Source organism: Equus przewalskii, chromosome 6 (genome assembly GCF_037783145.1).
Source record: "Equus przewalskii isolate Varuska chromosome 6, EquPr2, whole genome shotgun sequence".
NCBI classification, from domain to species: domain Eukaryota; kingdom Metazoa; phylum Chordata; class Mammalia; order Perissodactyla; family Equidae; genus Equus; species Equus przewalskii.
In genome coordinates, this window is record NC_091836.1 from 5429075 (window position 1) to 5445249 (window position 16175).

At 64.9% G+C, this 16175-nt stretch overlaps 1 protein-coding gene across 5 annotated transcripts; it reads left to right on the forward strand.

Annotated features, from left to right (window-relative positions):
• Nucleotides 1-314: 314 nt before the first annotated feature.
• CAMSAP3 (calmodulin regulated spectrin associated protein family member 3) lies at nt 315-15311 on the forward strand. 5 transcript variants are annotated; one of them, XM_070622809.1, is made up of 19 exons: nt 315-589; nt 5526-5779; nt 6746-6868; nt 6948-7043; nt 7260-7292; nt 8148-8195; nt 8446-8584; nt 9176-9315; nt 9392-9485; nt 9558-9612; nt 9781-9854; nt 10169-10238; nt 10334-11795; nt 13069-13208; nt 13289-13587; nt 13987-14083; nt 14397-14509; nt 14587-14705; nt 14784-15311. In XM_070622809.1, exons 1-19 carry the CDS (start codon nt 442-444, stop codon nt 15087-15089), a joined length of 3810 nt encoding a protein of 1269 aa, XP_070478910.1. In that variant the 5' UTR covers nt 315-441; the 3' UTR covers nt 15090-15311. The 5 variants fall into 5 exon arrangements, with proteins under 5 accessions (XP_070478910.1, XP_070478913.1, XP_070478912.1 ...); XM_070622812.1 differs by having other exon boundaries at nt 10385-11795; XM_070622811.1 differs by lacking the exon at nt 8148-8195.
• Nucleotides 15312-16175: the final 864 nt, after the last annotated feature.

A 16175-nucleotide genomic window follows, 5' to 3' on the forward strand; every position in this document is an offset into this window, starting at 1 on the left:
GGCCACAACGCCAAGCCCGCACGGATGCTCACACTCGTATCTCAGGAGGCACCCTTGGGGCGGCACACACATCCGCAGGCAGAGGGTCCCTCATCCTCTCCGGTGCACGCGCGCGCGCGGGCACACACACACACACACACACACACCGCACACACTCCTCTGCAGCCTCCGGGGCCAGCACCCCAGTCCCGGCCCGCCCCACCCTGCGGGGAGCAGCGGGGCGGGGGACTCGCTCGGGGCCGGGGCCGGGCCGGGGGCGGGGGCGGGGCGCACCTGGGCTCCGCCCCGGGGCGGGGCCGACGCAGCGTCGCGAGCGCGAGCGGCCGCACCTGGCTCGGCGGCGGCGGTGGTGGCGGCGGCAGCGGTGGCGGCCCGGGTGCGAGCGCGGCGCAGCCCAGCCCGAGCGATCGCGGAGCGGGCGCCCGCAGCCCCGGCGCCGCCATGGTGGAGGCGGCGCCCCCCGGGCCCGGGCCGCTGCGGAGGACCTTCCTGGTGCCCGAGATCAAGTCGCTGGACCAGTACGATTTCTCGCGGGCCAAGGCGGCGGCCAGCCTGGCGTGGGTGCTGCGGGCCGCCTTCGGGGGCGCAGGTACCGGGCCGGGGGCGGCAGGTGCGGGGGGCGGGGCGCCGGGCCGGGGAGGCCGGGGCCGTGGGAACAATAGCGCCGATCGCCGGGGGTCCCCGGGCCGGGCCCGCCGCGCCGGGCCTCCGCGCTTCCTGCTCGGCCGGGCCGTGGACTTTGCCCGCCGGGCTGCGGGAGCGCGGTGGGGGTGGGGCCGGCGGCCCGGCTCCGCGCGGGGACCCCGGCGTCCGGGCCCCCAGGTGAGCGCGGCTCGGTCTGCGGGCCGGGTGGGCTCTGCCAGTGCGGGCCTTGCCTGGCACGCCCTCCCCCCTTTGCACACTCACATCACGCGCCCGCGAGGACCCCCCCACCTCGCCCGCCCCGCAGCCCGGACACACGGCCGGCGTCGGGCCTGCCTGCGCTGCGGGCGGCCAGGAGAGCTCCGGGCACCCCCTCTTTCGCCTCCATGGCTCCGGCCAGCGGCTGGCAGCTGTGACTTATTGCCTCATTTTGCCTAGCAGGCTGACGAGCCCAGGAGAAGGGAAACGGCTTATCCAAGATCGCCCGGGGAGGGGGGGGGGCCCAGGTGCAGGGCCTTCTCCCAGTGGGGCAGCCCCTCCTCTCGGTCCCCCAGGCCCACATGTGTGAAAAACGCGGGCCACCCCGAGTGGGAGGATGCAGGTGGGTCCCCAGGATTCTAGGCCGTGGGCTGGCTCAGTCAGGGCCCCAGGCCAGAGCTGGGGGCTAGGGCCTGGTGGTGGAGAAGACGGGGTTAATTAAGTTCTGGGCCCTCCGAGGGGGACGCCCTGCCCTCCCACTGGTCCTGCCCACTGGTCTTGGCACCAGCTGGGCACAGCCCATCCCCCCTCAGTGGCCTTCCCAGATGAACCTGTTCTGGGTGTGGGTCTCGGCGACAGCTGGCCATCTCCTGATGGTTCCACCTGTGTCTCTCCCTGCACCCTCCCATGGAGGGCCCACTCTGGGGCCTACCTATCCTGTAGGATCTGCTTAAGGAAGAAAGGGGGGTTGGAGGAGGGCCCCAGGTGGGCCCCAGGCCCTCACATCCCAGCTTAGGAGGCCACAGAGGGCTCCAGTGACTTTGGGAATCAGAGATGGATTTGCGTCCCAGCTCCACCAGAATGTGGACGGATTATGGCAATTCTCTTAAGCTTCTGCTTCCCGCTCTGTAAAAGAAGGCATCCATTCACTGCTTTATCCATTTTGCAAATGTCTCCGGGGCACCCACGAAGTGCCGGGGCCGAGCCTGGGCCATTGGGATCCCAGTATCTTCATCACAAGGCAGCTGGGAGGCGGAAGGGAGAAACCCACCACAGGGTCCTTCACGCTGTGTCTGGCACACGGGACACGCTCCACAAACGCTCACCACTGCTGCGGTGACTGGTGGTGGTATTTTGATTATTATTATTAATATTATTCATCCTCCCCTGGCCAGGGGACAGAGCAGAAATTACTATCCCATTTTGCAGAAAGGAAAGCGAGGTCCCCAGGAGATGCCCTCACTCGCTCAGTTCTGTTTCCACCGACCCAGCTCCCTGTGCTGTGTGACACCCTCACTGAGGGTCACATTCAGTTTGCCCCCCACCCACCTTCTCTAAACAGAGGGGGGCTGAGGAGGGTGAGACACCAGGCCCTGAGGGGGGAGCAGAGCTCTGGGACCCTTTACTGATGCCTGCTGGGTGCCTAGGACAGAGAGGAGAGGATGGGGATGGACGCGGGAGGGAGGGGGATGGGACATGAAACCAGATCACCCCTGCTCAGAGTGATAAGGTCTGTGACGCAGAGGTGTGCCCCGGGGCCCGGAGGACGAGATCCCTGAAATCTTCCAGGGTGGGGAAGAGAAGGGAAGGCTCCCCAGAGGAGGCGGGGTTTGAACCTTGAGAGACGTGTAGGAGTTTGCCAGGAGAGGAGACCACATGTCGGAAGGCCTAGGGTCTGGACCAACAGGGAGTTAGTTCTCCAAGAAGAATGCGCATCCCAGTGGTGGCCAGGGGAGACGAGAGGTGGGAGACGGGGAAAGCCTCTCAGGCCGTGGGTAGGGATCTGAGGGCACCGGGGAGCCATCGAAGGTGTTTGAGGACTGACAAGATGAGATGTGCAGTTGCCCCAAAGGGAATAGTGGCTGGGAAGGAGGTAGTTCTGGTGGCCCCAAGGCACAGGTATGAGGAGGCTGGACGGGAACGCAGGCAGGTGGGCTCAGCAGAACTCTAGGTCAGAGATGAGGAAGGGCGCCATCTTTAAGCAAGTTTGGGAAACACCACCTGCAGTCCCTTATGCCTTCAGAACATCAGTGTGACGCCCGGGAAACTGGGTTCATGTCGGCTCTGCCATTCACCAGCTGTGTGATCTGGGGCCAGTCATCTCAGCTCTCTGGTCCTTGGTTGTCTCCTCTGCACAGCGGGGAGAAGAAGAAATATGTGAGCAGTCAGTGAGCCAATGCGTGCAAGGTGATCGTGGTGTCAGTAAATGGCAGCTGGCCCCGAGAGCCGTGCTGTCCCAGGTGGTAGCCAGGAGGGACACGTGGCTGGTCCCAATCGCGAGGTGCTGTCAATACGCAGTGGCATCGAAGACTTGGGACAAAAAAGAGAATGTGGACTAGCTCGTGGATGTTTTTATGTTGATGACATGTAGCCCTGATCACGTTCCGGGTGTGTATCGGGTTAAATGGATTACTAAGTAAACGCTACCTGTCTCTTTTCTAATGGGGCTACTAGAAAGTAGAAAACTGTGACCGCGGCTCGCATGGTATTTCTCTTGGACGGCATTGCTCTGCGGTAAAGGGTCAGTAAACGCGTGGGACTAGGAGCGGTGGTTCTCAATGGGGGGCAGTGGCTGGAGGCATTTCGCTTGTCACTACTTGGGAAGAGCGTATCTCTGGCATCTAGTGGGGACAGACCAGACATTCTGCTAAACATCTCACAGTGCATGGGACACGGGACAGCCCCACACCCCAGCCACCGCCCAACACGAGGAATTAGCCAGACTCCAATGCAAATCGTGCCAAGGTGAAGAAACGCTGGCACGGACCTCGTGCTTGATCCACACTGGCTGTCAGTAGGCTCTAGCTCACGTTTTTTTTCATCTTGAAGGCCCTGACAAGGCCTGCAGGAAAGAAACTTGTTTCATTTTGCTGATGGCAGCAGGAAAGGACCAGCGGCTGGGGAGAGAGGGGGGAGGGTTTGGCTCCGGGAGATGCTGGGAGGTGGAAACCAGATGACTGGTTGGCTGTTGGAGGGGAGCATGAAGAAGGAGGGGTGGGGATTGCTCATTGCAGCAAGGACAGAGAGAAGGAGCGGGTCCCGGAGCAGGTCGCTGAGGGTCATGAGAGAAGCCTGGGCTGCCACAGGTGGGCCGTGGAAGCCATCAGAGTGCTGGACGGGGCGGGGGTGGGGCGGGATGTCCATTTACTAGGCTGCTCAGACAGAGCTGTCAGGAACCCCACAGGGAAGTGGCATGTGTGGAGGAGGCTGGACTTGATGGGAGAGAGAAAAAGATGGGAAGCTGGGGGATGCCAGGGGGAGAGAGGTTTCCAGAAGAAGGAGGCGTTGGGCAGAGAGCCCAGGTGAGATACGGGCCCACAGTTGCATGTTGGATGGCCCCTGCTGGCCTTGGGAGGCTGGGAACCAGGAGGGCAGGTTGGGGAGGGGTGAGGCGGAAGGAGGCAGGATCTGAAGAACTCTTCTTTCAAGGAGCTGACCTGGCGGGGGCAGAGAGCGAGAGCGGGCACCCCTCTCCACAGAAGTGGGGTGTTCAGCGGGGGAGGACCTGGGGCCGGGAGGGACTGAAGGCAAGGATGCCTGGGTCCTTGTGGGGGAGGGGGAGCCTCTGGGGGGCGTGGCTGGGCAAGATGTGGTTGTCCCGTTCAAAGGCTTCTGAGCAGTAGCACGCTGCCCGCGTTCTTTCAAACACCCAGGAGCCCCAATATACAAATAGCTGCTCTGACGGGAATAAGAGTGGAGGCCTCTCGGAACCCCCCATGAGGGCAGGTCCCCACACCGTGTTGGCCCCAGTCACCTCCTCCTCGACCTCCCCAGATCTTCCTGGCGGCTTGCTCCCGTCTTTCTTCTCTGCACCCTTGGGTCCTACTTGGGGCTCTGCCACCCACCTCTCTGTCCACAGGGGGCTTCCTCAGGCCTCTCCCTGAGGTGCCCTCCTGGGGGTGCCCCCAGTCTGCACCCCCTCCCCTGCTGCCTTGCCTGGACCCCCATCTCAGCTACCACCTTCTTCCCCCCACCTTCCCCTCACACCTCATGGGGACCTGGACGTCTCCCTCTGCCTTGCCCACCTCCTCCCTTCAGTCACCAAGTGCAGCCCCCTCACGCCCCTCACGCAGCCTGTCCACCTCCCCCTTTCTGTGCCCTGCCAGCCAGGCCCTGACTCTGCCGCTCATCTCACCCCGATGTCCAAGCTGAGAGGGTGGAGGGTCTGCCTCAGGCCCGGGCTGCAGTCCCAGCCGCAGCATGGCCCAGCTGTGTGGCCTGGGCACGTTACTTTCCTTCTCTGAGCTTTGGTTTCTCATCTGTAAAGCCTAGTTACCTACTGTGCCCTGGCCACTTCTTGAAGGATTGCCAGAAGGTATGAAAAAGTCCACAGGGGTGGTGGGGGCACCCAGGGAGATGCATTAAACCATATTGTCATGATGATTGTTCATTTTCCCCCAAACCCTGCCCAACCGGCCTACACAATCTCCCTTCAGGGTCCAAGAGCCCACCTCCCGGCCTTTGTATGCGCCGACGCCACTGCCTGGAATACCGTCAGCCTTCCACTGGCAAACTTCTGCACACCCGGGAGTTATGTCTCGGCCCGGCCCCCACTCTCCCTTCCTGGGGCGTCCTCCCTAGTTCAGGCCTCCGCCCCTAGACTGGGGCCATGTGATGGTACGGGGTGGGAGTGCCCGCTGGACCCGACCCCGCTCACCGCCCACCACCGTCACCTCGCCCCCCAGAGCATGTGCCCTCGGAGCTGTGGGAGCCCTTCTACACGGACCAGTACGCGCAGGAGCACGTGAAGCCCCCGGTGACGCGGCTGCTGCTCTCGGCCGAGCTCTACTGCCGGGCCTGGCGCCAGGCGCTGCCGCAGCTCGAGACACCCCCCAGCCCCGCCGCCTTACTGGCCCTGCTGGCGCGGAGGGGCACGGTGCCCGCGCTGCCCGAGCGCCCAGTGCAGGAGGCCGACCTCAGGCACCAGCCCATCCTCATGGTAGGCCCTGCCTGTCGGGCCCCGCCCACCAGGCCTGGCCCCTCCCCTCCGCGCTCCTCCCACCACGCCTGGCTGCTCCCCACAGCGCTCTTCCCACCAGTCCTGGTTCCTCCCCTCAGGGCTCCTCCCACAGGCGTTGCTCCTCCCACTAGGCGTGTCTCCTCCCACCAGGCCTGGCTCCTCCCCTCATCACTCCTGCCACCAGGCCTGGCTCCTCCCCTTAGCACTCCTCCCATCAGGCCTGGCTCCTCCCCTCAGGGCTCCTCCCACCAGGCGTGGCTCCTCCCCAAGTGCTCCTCCCACCAGGCCTGGCTCCTCCCCTCAGAGCTCCTCCCACTAAGTGTGGCTGCTCCCACCAGGCCTGGCTCCTCCCCTCAGTGCTCCTCCCACCAGGCCTGGCTCCTCCCCACAGTGCTTCTCCCACCAGGCCTGGCTCCTCCCCTCACTGCTCCTCCCACCAGGCCTGGCTCCTCCCCTTAGCACTCCTCCCATCAGACCTGGCTCCTCCCCTCAGGGCTCCTCCCACCAGGCGTGGCTCCTCCCCACAGTGCTTCTCCCACCAGGCCTGGCTCCTCCCCTCACTGCTCCTCCCACCAGGCCTGGCTCCTCCCCTCACTGCTCCTCCCACCAGGCCTGGCTCCTCCCCTTAGCACTCCTCCCACCAGGCCTGGCTCCTCCCAAATGATGCTGTCCTGGCCCTTGAAGACCTGCCTCCATGGCCCGCTTGTTCCTAAGGCCTACTTTGTGACCCCAAAGCCCGGCCCACCTGGAGTGGGTCTTCCTGGACACTATCCCATTTCCTTCCCCGAGGCCCCACCCACTAACCCTGGCCCCACCCCTCAAACACCTCCCACGTCGAGCCCTTCCCACCTCCAGGCTCTTCCTCCTCCTCCTCCTCCTCCCTCGGTGGCGGAGAGGAGCCTCCATCCCGCCTCTGGTCTCATCCTTCAGCCCTTGCCCCCACAGGGAGCCCACCTGGCTGTCATTGACGCTCTCATGGTTGCCTTCGCTTTGGAGTGGACAAAGACGGTGCCCGGTCCGTTGGCCCTGGCCAGCTTGGAGCACAAGCTCCTTTTCTGGGTGGACACGGTAGGCGAGGTTGGGCTGGGTTGGGTCTGCGGCCAGGGTCACCCAGTGACCTGAGCACTGACCTCTCCCTGCTCCCCAGACCATCCGGCGGCTGCAGGAGAAGACAGAACAGGAAGCCGCCCAGAGAGCATCTCCCGCGGCCCCTGCAGATGGGGTGGCCCCAGCGCAGCCCTCGGTGAGGCTGGGGTGATGGACGGACAGAAGGACGGATGAACCGAGGGCTGGGTGGGCAGGGCAGGGCTGCGTCTCGAGGCCATCCTGCATCGGGGGGCAGGGTGGGGGGTGCTGGAGGTGACTCTCTCTCTCTCTCTTTCTCTGTCTCTCTCTGTGTCCTCTCCCCTCTTTTCTGTGCCCACTCCTCCTGCTCTCTTCTCTGCCTCTCTGGCATCAGTGCCCCACACGCTGGTACTGGAAGCTGGTTCCTGTAAGTGGGGCTGTCTCTTCGCCCCGTCTGCCTGTCCCGCTTGTCGCTCTGTCTGTCTGTGTGTCTGTTTCTGCCTGCCTGTCTGCTCCCTCTCCTAGCCCCCCAGCTGTGAGCAAAGGAGGTGGGACCCCAACCCTCCATGAACCAAGGGAAGGGGGAGTCTCTGCTGTTAATTGAGAGGGTGGACCCTCTCCAGTTTCTGGACAGCGGGGATGGCCTCCCTAGCTGTTAACCAGCAGGGCGGAACTCCCTCTGCTTGCCCACGGTAGCCGAGGTGGGGAGACCCCTGGCGCTTCTGAAGGGAGGACCCTAGCCCGTCAGACATGTGGATCCTGACCCCAAAGGGCAGGGCACAGGGAGGTCCCCCTAGGCAAGAGGAAGACCCTCAGAGGCAGAAGAGGGTGGAAGAACCTTAAGATTAAGAAGGACAGATCTCAGCTTTGCGGGGGGGGGGGTTGTCCATCCCGGAAGCAAGGGAAATGTTACCACTGCAAGTGAGGGAGGCTCTGGGCTGGACGGGGTCCCCGCCTTTGCTCACTCCAGGGCCGCCTTCTCCCCACCCTGGGCCTGGGTTGGGGTTCCTCTCCTGCCTGCCTGCTTCCTTGCATCCTGTCCTTGAGCTGGGGCCTGGGTCTTTGCGGGGGGGGGATTTCCTGCATGGGAGGCTGCTCTGTGGGGTCCCTCAGGGCTGGGAGGAGCTGGGGTCCCCAAAGCCGGCCAGAGTGCAGTCAGGGAGCTGGACGGCCAGGGCTCAGGACAGGGGTCAGGGCTTCCCCCACCCCCCGGAGGTGTGCTTGGGGGCCCAGCAAGTCAGCACCCCTCCCGCCCGCTGACGGCTGCTCCTCTCCCCCCCAGCACGCAATTGCCTTCTGTTTGAAGGAGTCGGGGAGCAAACCCCCCATGGTAATGTATCCCCCACCCCGGGGTCCCAGGAGTCCCTGTCCCCAGCCCCCGCTGCTGGCCTGGCTGCTCGCAGACACCTCTGCCTCTCGCTGCTGCCCTTCCCCTGCTCCAGGCTGGCCCCCCACTCTGGCTCTGGGGCCACTGGCTTCACGCCCCCCGTGGCGGAAACCCCAGGCCTCCCCGCCCAGCCTGCATGACCGCTGACCTGGGGGCCAGCCTGACCTCTGACCTGACCCTGCTCCCCCCACAGATCCGATACCGCAAGGACCGTGCCGTGGCCCGACGCGCCCCCTGCTTTCCAACAGTGACCAGCCTCCAGGACCTGGCAAGTGGGGCTGCGCTGGCCGCCACAATCCACTGCTATTGTCCCCAGCTGTTGCGACTGGAGGGTGAGCGAATGGGCCCTTGGGTGCCCTGCATCCTAAGACCCAACCCCCAGGCCTCTGTCTCCAGAGCATCTCAGTGATTATGAGCACAGCCTCCAGAATTGGCAGACTTGGGTTTGAACCTCTCTCTCTGATTAGCTGTGTGACCTCACCCAAGTGTCTAGATCTCTCTGCACTTCACATAATTCACTCCTGCAGCAAATATTTATCGAGTGCAAACTGTGTGCCAGACCCCGTTTTAGGCTCCGGGGATCCCGCGAGAACAGTACAGACTCACTCCTGACCTCAGGCGGCTCATGTCTTAGGAGCGAGAGAAAGACAATAAGTTTATCCAGAAGAATGTTCTGGATGTTACATGCCCCAAAGGGCGCTGGGTGGTCAGGAGAAACCTTGTGAGTTGAGTTCTTGGGGGACTCGCGCTCCAGGGGGTGGGAACAGCAGAAGCAAAGGAACAGCCTATCACAGGACCACCTCTTGAAGGGCACCTGGCGGGAGGCCTGTAGGAGGTCCTCTGTGTATGCTGGTGGCCGGGCCCTCGGTTCCCCATCCTCCTTCCCGTAGAGTAGTCGGAGACCCAGGCTTCTGTCCCTGCAGAGGTGTGCCTCAAAGACCCCATGTCTGTGGCGGACAGCCTGTACAACCTCCAGCTGGTGCAGGATTTCTGCGCCTGCCGCCTTCCTCGTGGCTGCCCGCTGTCTCTCGAAGACCTGCTTTATGTCCCACCGCCCCTCAAGGTAAGGCCGTCTCGGGGCCTCGAGGTGGGTGTCCAGGGCTGTGGGTCCCCTTGCTGACCCTGCCTTCCACCCCCAGATCAACCTGGTGGTGCTGCTGGCCGAGATGTTCATGTGCTTCGAGGTGCTCAAACCCGACTTCGTGCAGGCCAAGGACCTGCCTGACAGTCACGGTGAGGCCCGGCCTGGGATGGGGTGGGGGTGGGGAGGCCAAGCCCCACCTGACCCTCCTCTCTGTGCTGCAGCTGCCTCCCCCCGGGCCATGGAGGCCTCCACCCCTCAGAATGGCAGTGGCAGCAGGTATGGTTGCCCACTGGGCGAGTCCCCACCGCAGGATGGGCTCCTCCACCTGGCTGGGCGCCGGGATGGGGCTGGGGATGCTCCGGTTTGCACCCCTGGGAGAGATGAGGGCCCCCCCCACGGGAGAGGTGACGGGGGATCCTGTGGCTGACGTGCTTCTCTCGGCAGTTCTCCTGTCTTCAACTTCCGCCACCCTCTCCTGTCATCTGGCAGCCCCCAGTCCCCACTCCGTGGATCTACAGGTGAGGGCAGGGGATGGCTTGTCACCGAGAACCCCACCCAAAGACTGTCCCAGCGGGCCTCCTGTTTTCTCCTCCTGACCCCTCCATTGGGTCTCTCTGGCACCTGAATGTCCCCACAGTGACACTCACTGACCCCCACAGTGACGTCCCCAGTGGCTGGGCAGGACCCCCTGGGAACAACAAATGGCCCCCAGCTATCTGTCCACATAATGACCCATCAGTGACTCACCCAGTGACAGCTCCTGGCTGATCCCACCCAGGGTCCCCAGTGACTCCATAGTGACCACTGAGTGACCACCATTGCCCCTCCCCAGGCTCGCTGAAGTCCTCCCCGTCCATGTCCCACATGGAGGCCCTCGGCAAGGCCTGGAACCGTCAGCTCAGGTGAGCACATCTCCAGGGCCCAGGCGGTGGAGCGGGCTGGGCCGGGGTGGGGCGGGGCTTGTCCCAGGGGCTGACCCCTCCCTCCGGCCGCCCAGCCGTCCCCTTTCCCAGGCCGTCTCGTTCAGCACCCCCTTTGGCCTGGACAGCGACGTGGATGTTGTCATGGGAGACCCCGTCCTCCTGCGCTCCGCCAGCTCGGACAGCCTGGGTCCCCCGCGCTCCGTGCCCGCCCGGACCCCCGCCCAGCCACCCCCGGAGCCTGGTGACCTGCCCACCATCGAGGAGGCCCTACAGATCATCCACAGTGCCGAGCCCCGGCTGCTCCCGGATGGGGCTGCCGACGGCAGCTTCTACCTCCACTCCCCGGAGGGGCCCTCCAAACTGCCACTGGCCTCCCCGTACCCGCCCGAGGGGGCCTCAAAACCACTGCCCGATGGGCCCACCAAAGCACCCGTCTACTTGCCCCACCCCGAGGGCCCCTTGAAACCGTCTCCCTGCCCAGCCGGGGAGGTATCGAAACTGCCAGCCCTGTCTGAGGGCTCCCCAAAGGCGGCGGCTTCGTCCCCGGCGGCCAGCAACTCGGAAGTGAAGATGACCAGCTTTGCTGAACGCAAGAAGCAGCTAGTGAAGGCCGAGCCCGAGGCTGGGTCCCCGGCAGCCGGCTCAGCGGCCCCGGAGGCCCTGAGCTCGGAGATGAGTGAGCTTGGAGCCCGGCTAGAGGAGAAGCGCCGGGCTATAGAAGCGCAGAAGCGCCGGATCGAGGCCATCTTTGCCAAGCACCGGCAGCGCCTGGGCAAGAGCGCCTTCCTGCAGGTGCAGCCCCGGGAGGCCGGCGGGGAGGTGGAGGTGGAGGAGGAGCTGGGCCCGGCCTCTGGTGGGGAGCGGCCAGCAGGCGAGGGCCAGGGCGAGCCGGCCCCACGGCCCAAGGCAGTGACCTTCTCGCCAGAACTGGGCCCGGCGCCCCCCGAGGGGCTGGGGGACTACAACCGGGCCGTCAGCAAGCTGAGCGCCGCCTTGAGCTCGCTGCAGCGGGACATGCAGAGGCTCACGGACCAGCAGCAGCGGCTCCTGGCCCCACCCGAGGCCCCCGCGCCGGCCCCGCCGCCCGCCGCGTGGGTCATCCCTGGCCCCACGACGGGTCCCAAAGCCGCGTCCCCCAGCCCTGCCCGGCGCGCCCCAGCCGCCCGGCGCAGCCCCGGGCCCGGCCCCAGCCCGACACCCCGCAGCCCGAAGCATGCACGGCCAGCGGAGCTGCGGCTGGCGCCCCTGACGAGGGTGCTCACGCCTCCCCACGATGTAGACAGCCTCCCCCACCTGCGCAAGTTCTCGCCGAGCCAGGTGCCTGTGCAGACACGCTCCTCTATCCTCCTGGCGGAGCGGCCGCCTCCTGAGGAGCCTGCGGCCCGGCCCGGCCTCATCGAGATCCCACTGGGCAGCCTGGGAGAGCCCCCGGCCGAGGATGAGGGAGACGGGAGCCCCCCTGGGGCTGAGGACTCCTTAGAGGAAGAGGCGTCTTCAGAGGGAGAGCCCCGAGCTGGGCTGGGCTTCTTCTATAAGGTGAGTCAAGAGAGCAGGTGGGGGAGGGGCCAGAGGTGGGGGTGGGGGCGCGGGTGGATGGACAGATGGTCATGGAGTGGGGAGGTGGGTGGGTGGGTGGACAGACAGGCGGGTGGACAGGTGGTCGGACGGATAGGGCTTTCCTGCTGCATGGCAGATGGACAGAAGGTACGTGGGCAGAAGGACAGATAGATGGAGCTGGCAGAAGGAGAGAAGGTGGGTGGATGGGTGAGTGGGGAGCCAGGTGGGAGTGGGCAAACAGATAAGATGTGTGTGGCCAGACGGGCAGATAGATGGGGTGGGTGGAGGACAGGGTAGATGGGTAGGTAGGCAGATGGTGGATGGGTGGGCAATGGACAGATGGACAGGAATGGGTGGATGGACAGACAGGACTAGGGTCTTCCATGGCATCTCCTCCCTCTTGCTCTCTCCTTCACACCCCGCCCCCAGCACAGCCCCACCTGCTCCCCTTCCTGACCCTGTTCTGTGGCCGGTCACTCTTTTCCATCCTCATGGCACCCCCAGCCTGGGCTGCTGTGTCTCACCCGGACACCTGCAGTCCAGTCCTGACTGGTCTACCACACACCCCCTCACCACACACCCATCCCTAGATATTTTCAACGGAGCAGAGATTTTTTTTTTTTAATGCAAATTGGACCTTGTTGCTCATCTATTTAAAACCCTTCTGTAGCCCCCTTATTAGAATAAAGGTTCTTTCCAGGGCCTTAGGCTTTGCTCACCTCTGACTTGTCCTCTGCCATTCTCCCCAGCTCTCTGTCCAGCCACACTGGCCTCCCTGCTGTTCCACACTCTCCACCCTCACTAGGCTTATTCTGGCCCCAGGGCCTTTGCACTTGCTGTTCCTGCTGCCTGAACCAGTCTCCTCACCCCTCACCCCCACCCAGTTAAGTCTTCCTCATCATTCTCGGGGGCTGCTTCCACCAGGAAGCCTCGCTTGGTGCCCCAGGCTGATAGGTCCCTCCCCACGGTGGAGACGGGTAGCTGTTCTTGCTGGTGTTTACCATTGTCAGTGTGACACCAGATTGTCTTCCCTGCTGCATTAAGCACTTCGTGTGAACAGCACTAGGTCTGCCCCATCCCTGTCATGCCCCACAGCATGGGGCTGTGCATAAAGTAGGTGCCGACTAAATGCCTTCAGAACAGTTACAGAATCCCAAGGACAGGTGAGTGGCTGGCAGGCTGGGTCAGCGGAATGTGCGACCCCAGCTGTGCCGGCGAAGGGGCAGCCAGCTGGACTCGTGCGTGCCCCCAGGATGAAGACAAGCCTGAGGACGAGATGGCTCAGAAGCGGGCCAGCCTGCTGGAGCGCCAGCAGCGGCGGGCGGAGGAGGCCCGGCGGCGGAGGCAGTGGCAGGAGGCCGAGAGGGAGCAGCGCCGGGAGGAGGCCGCGCGGTGAGGCTGGGCCTGGCCCGGGGACCCAGCCGCCGGCGACCCCACGACCCCTCTGACTGCTTGCTCTCCCCCATCTGCAGGCTGGCCCAGGAGGAGGCGGCCCCTGGGCCCCCGGCCCCCCCAGCCCCTGCGGCGACCCCGGCCCCTGCTGCCAGGGCCCCGGCCGAGGAGGAGGTGGGCCCCCGGCGCGGGGAGTTCACGCGGCTGGAGTACGAGCGACGGGCCCAGCTGAAGCTGATGGATGACCTCGATAAGGTGCTGCGGCCCCGGGCTGCGGGGACAGGGGGCCCAGGCCGGGGTGGACGCAGGGCCCCCCGGCCACGCTCTGGTTGCTGTGATGATTCGGCCCTGGCACGGAGCCCGGCCCGCGGCCTGCTGGGTGAGGACCCTGTGGGGTGGGGCCTGCCAGCACCCTTCCAGGCAGGGGGGGCCGCCCAGAGGGAGGCGGAGGGCTGCAGCGAGAATGAGGAGGTGTGGGCAGAGCCGGCCCAGGGTGCTCTCCTCGGCTGGAGGAGGACACCCCTCGGGATGTCTGGGGCCAAGGGACTTCCGGGGGGGGGGGGCCACCCACGTGCTGCTTCTGCACAGCCTGCCGGGCAAAGCTCATGCCCCCAGCCATGGGGGAAGGGAGTCCATCTCAAGGGGGCAAACGGGGTGAGGGTCTCGGGCAGGGCTGCCCCCACTTTCCCTCCCCAGCCTGCCCGGTAAGGCCCCCAAGGGCATCTGTGGAGGCAAAGGGGCTTTGTGTGGGGCCTGACCCAGTGCCCTCCACTCCCAGGCTCTCGGCTCAGCAAGGTCTACTCCCAGTCCACGCTGTCACTGTCCACCGTGGCCAACGAGGCCAACAACCTAGGTGTGAAGAGGCCCACGTCTCGGTGAGCTCAGCGGGGCAGGTGGCCCCGTGGAGTCTGCGTGCGCGCCGACGAGTGTGATGTGGCATGAATGTGTGTATATGTCACCGAAGGGATGGAAGGGCACATCCGTGTGCCCAGTGCCAGTGGGACCGTCTGTGCCAGAAGGAGGGCCCAAGAACGGGCCTCTGGGCACCTGGCTGCGTGCTGAGCGGGCCTGAGGCGGGGAGAGCTCGAGAGGACACTGTGTGGACTTGGGAGTGCGTAAAGCATACGTGTACGTCTCCCCATCTGCGGAATGTTCTAGGCTTGCCCATCCCATCCCTTCCCCCTGCAGGGCTCCCTCCCCCTCCGGCCTCATGTCCCCGAGCCGCCTGCCTGGCAGCCGAGAACGGGACTGGGAGAATGGCAGCAACGCCTCCTCCCCGGCGTCGGTCCCGGAGTACACAGGTAGGTGGGACGCAGGGGGGCGAGCACCGCCTGTTCCCTGTCCCCTGGTCCTCCCTGCTGACCACCCTGTCCCCCAGGTCCGCGGCTGTACAAGGAGCCCAGTGCCAAGTCCAACAAGTTCATCATCCACAACGCCCTGTCCCACTGCTGCCTGGCGGGCAAGGTGAACGAGCCGCAGAAGAACCGCATTCTCGAGGTGAGCCTGCGCTTGGGGCATGGGGCGGGGGGGTCACGGGGGCCCTGCCGCCAGCTGACCGCTCCTGCCACCCGCCAGGAAATCGAGAAGAGCAAGGCCAACCACTTCCTGATCCTCTTCCGCGACTCGAGCTGCCAGTTCCGGGCCCTCTACACGCTGTCGGGGGAGACGGAGGAGCTGTCGCGGCTGGCGGGCTACGGCCCGCGGACAGTGACGCCCGCCATGGTGGAGGGCATCTACAAGTACAACTCGGACCGCAAGCGCTTCACGCAGATCCCTGCCAAGACCATGTCCATGAGCGTGGATGCCTTCACCATCCAGGGTCACCTCTGGCAGAGCAAGAAGCCCACCACCCCCAAGAAGGGCGGCAGCACCCCCAAATAGCCCGTCCCAGGTGGGCTGGCCGCCGCCCTGCTGGAGGACCGCCAGTCGGCATTCTCGGGTCCTGTGTGTCCCCGACTTTGTCCGGGTGGGGCTGGAGTCTCCACCCCCTAACTTCCGTCCCGTCCTGCTGTGGGGGCTGAGCTGGGAGGTTCAGGGACTCAGGGCTCAGCTCGGTCCCCTGTCTGTCCTCCCCACCTTCTTGAATAAAATAATTTAAAGAGAGCTGGTGCGCTGGCATCACCCCGAGGCTGGCTGGGGTGCTCGGGGACACCTGGGCCTGCGAGTTTTCCACACGCACCGGCCCTTTCCTGTCTGCTGTTTGCTCTGGAATCTACTCCAGCCTCTCCTCCGCCCCCTCGAGGGCTCTGACGCAGCTCCTGCTGAGGGCCGGCACGCCTTCCCTGCCAGCGCCCCTTCAGTGACGTCCTGGGCCCGTGAGGCCTCTGACCAGCCCTCCCCGCCCGTGGCCTCCTGCCCCCATGGCTGCTTCCTCTTTGGTCAGCCTGTTATTATGGGCCTCTCCTGGCGTTCGGCCAACTGCTACACTCGATCTTCTCTCCCCAAGCCGCCTGCCTATGTCTCCAGGCTCGGTTACCACCTCTGGGCCAGGATGCCCGTGTTTCTCTCCTCTGAGCTCCGTGTCTGAGGGTCCAGTTGCCTCCTTGGCACGGCCACTGGACGTCTCAGGTGTTGGACCTACGGCCCAAGCTCGAGCCGGGCGGAGCTCCGGGTCTCCGTGCGGCTCAGGTGTGGGCCCAGCCTCACTTTCTAAAGGCCTCTTCTGTTTCACTCCACTCTCTGCGTCCCCGCGCCCGCCCCCGAGGCCACGCCCACAGCCTGGGCCTCCTACATCCCGAGCTCCCTCCTGCCACAAGCCAATCCCGTACAGCAGCCTGCGTGGCCTGTTCGGGGCACAAATCTGATTAAGTCCCTGAACGCTTAAAATCCCTTAATAGCTTGGAGCCCGCTAATGGCTTCCCAGAGCTTAAGACTAAAGACCACACCCTGGCCGTGGCCTGTGGCCGAGGTCTGGTTCCTGGCTGCTGTCCAGGGAGAGAGGGACCCTGCTAAGCTCACAGCTGGACC

Bases quoted from the DNA above. Each gene is read 5' to 3' on its own strand.
- CAMSAP3 (XM_070622809.1), top strand. From the start codon at position 442: ATGGTGGAGGCGGCGCCCCCCGGGCCCGGGCCGCTGCGGAGGACCTTC. The intron at 8,196-8,445 runs GTAATGTATCCC...CTCCCCCCACAG, and splicing joins CGGGGAGCAAACCCCCCATG to ATCCGATACCGCAAGGACCG. The intron at 14,510-14,586 runs GTAGGTGGGACG...CCTGTCCCCCAG, and splicing joins GTCGGTCCCGGAGTACACAG to GTCCGCGGCTGTACAAGGAG.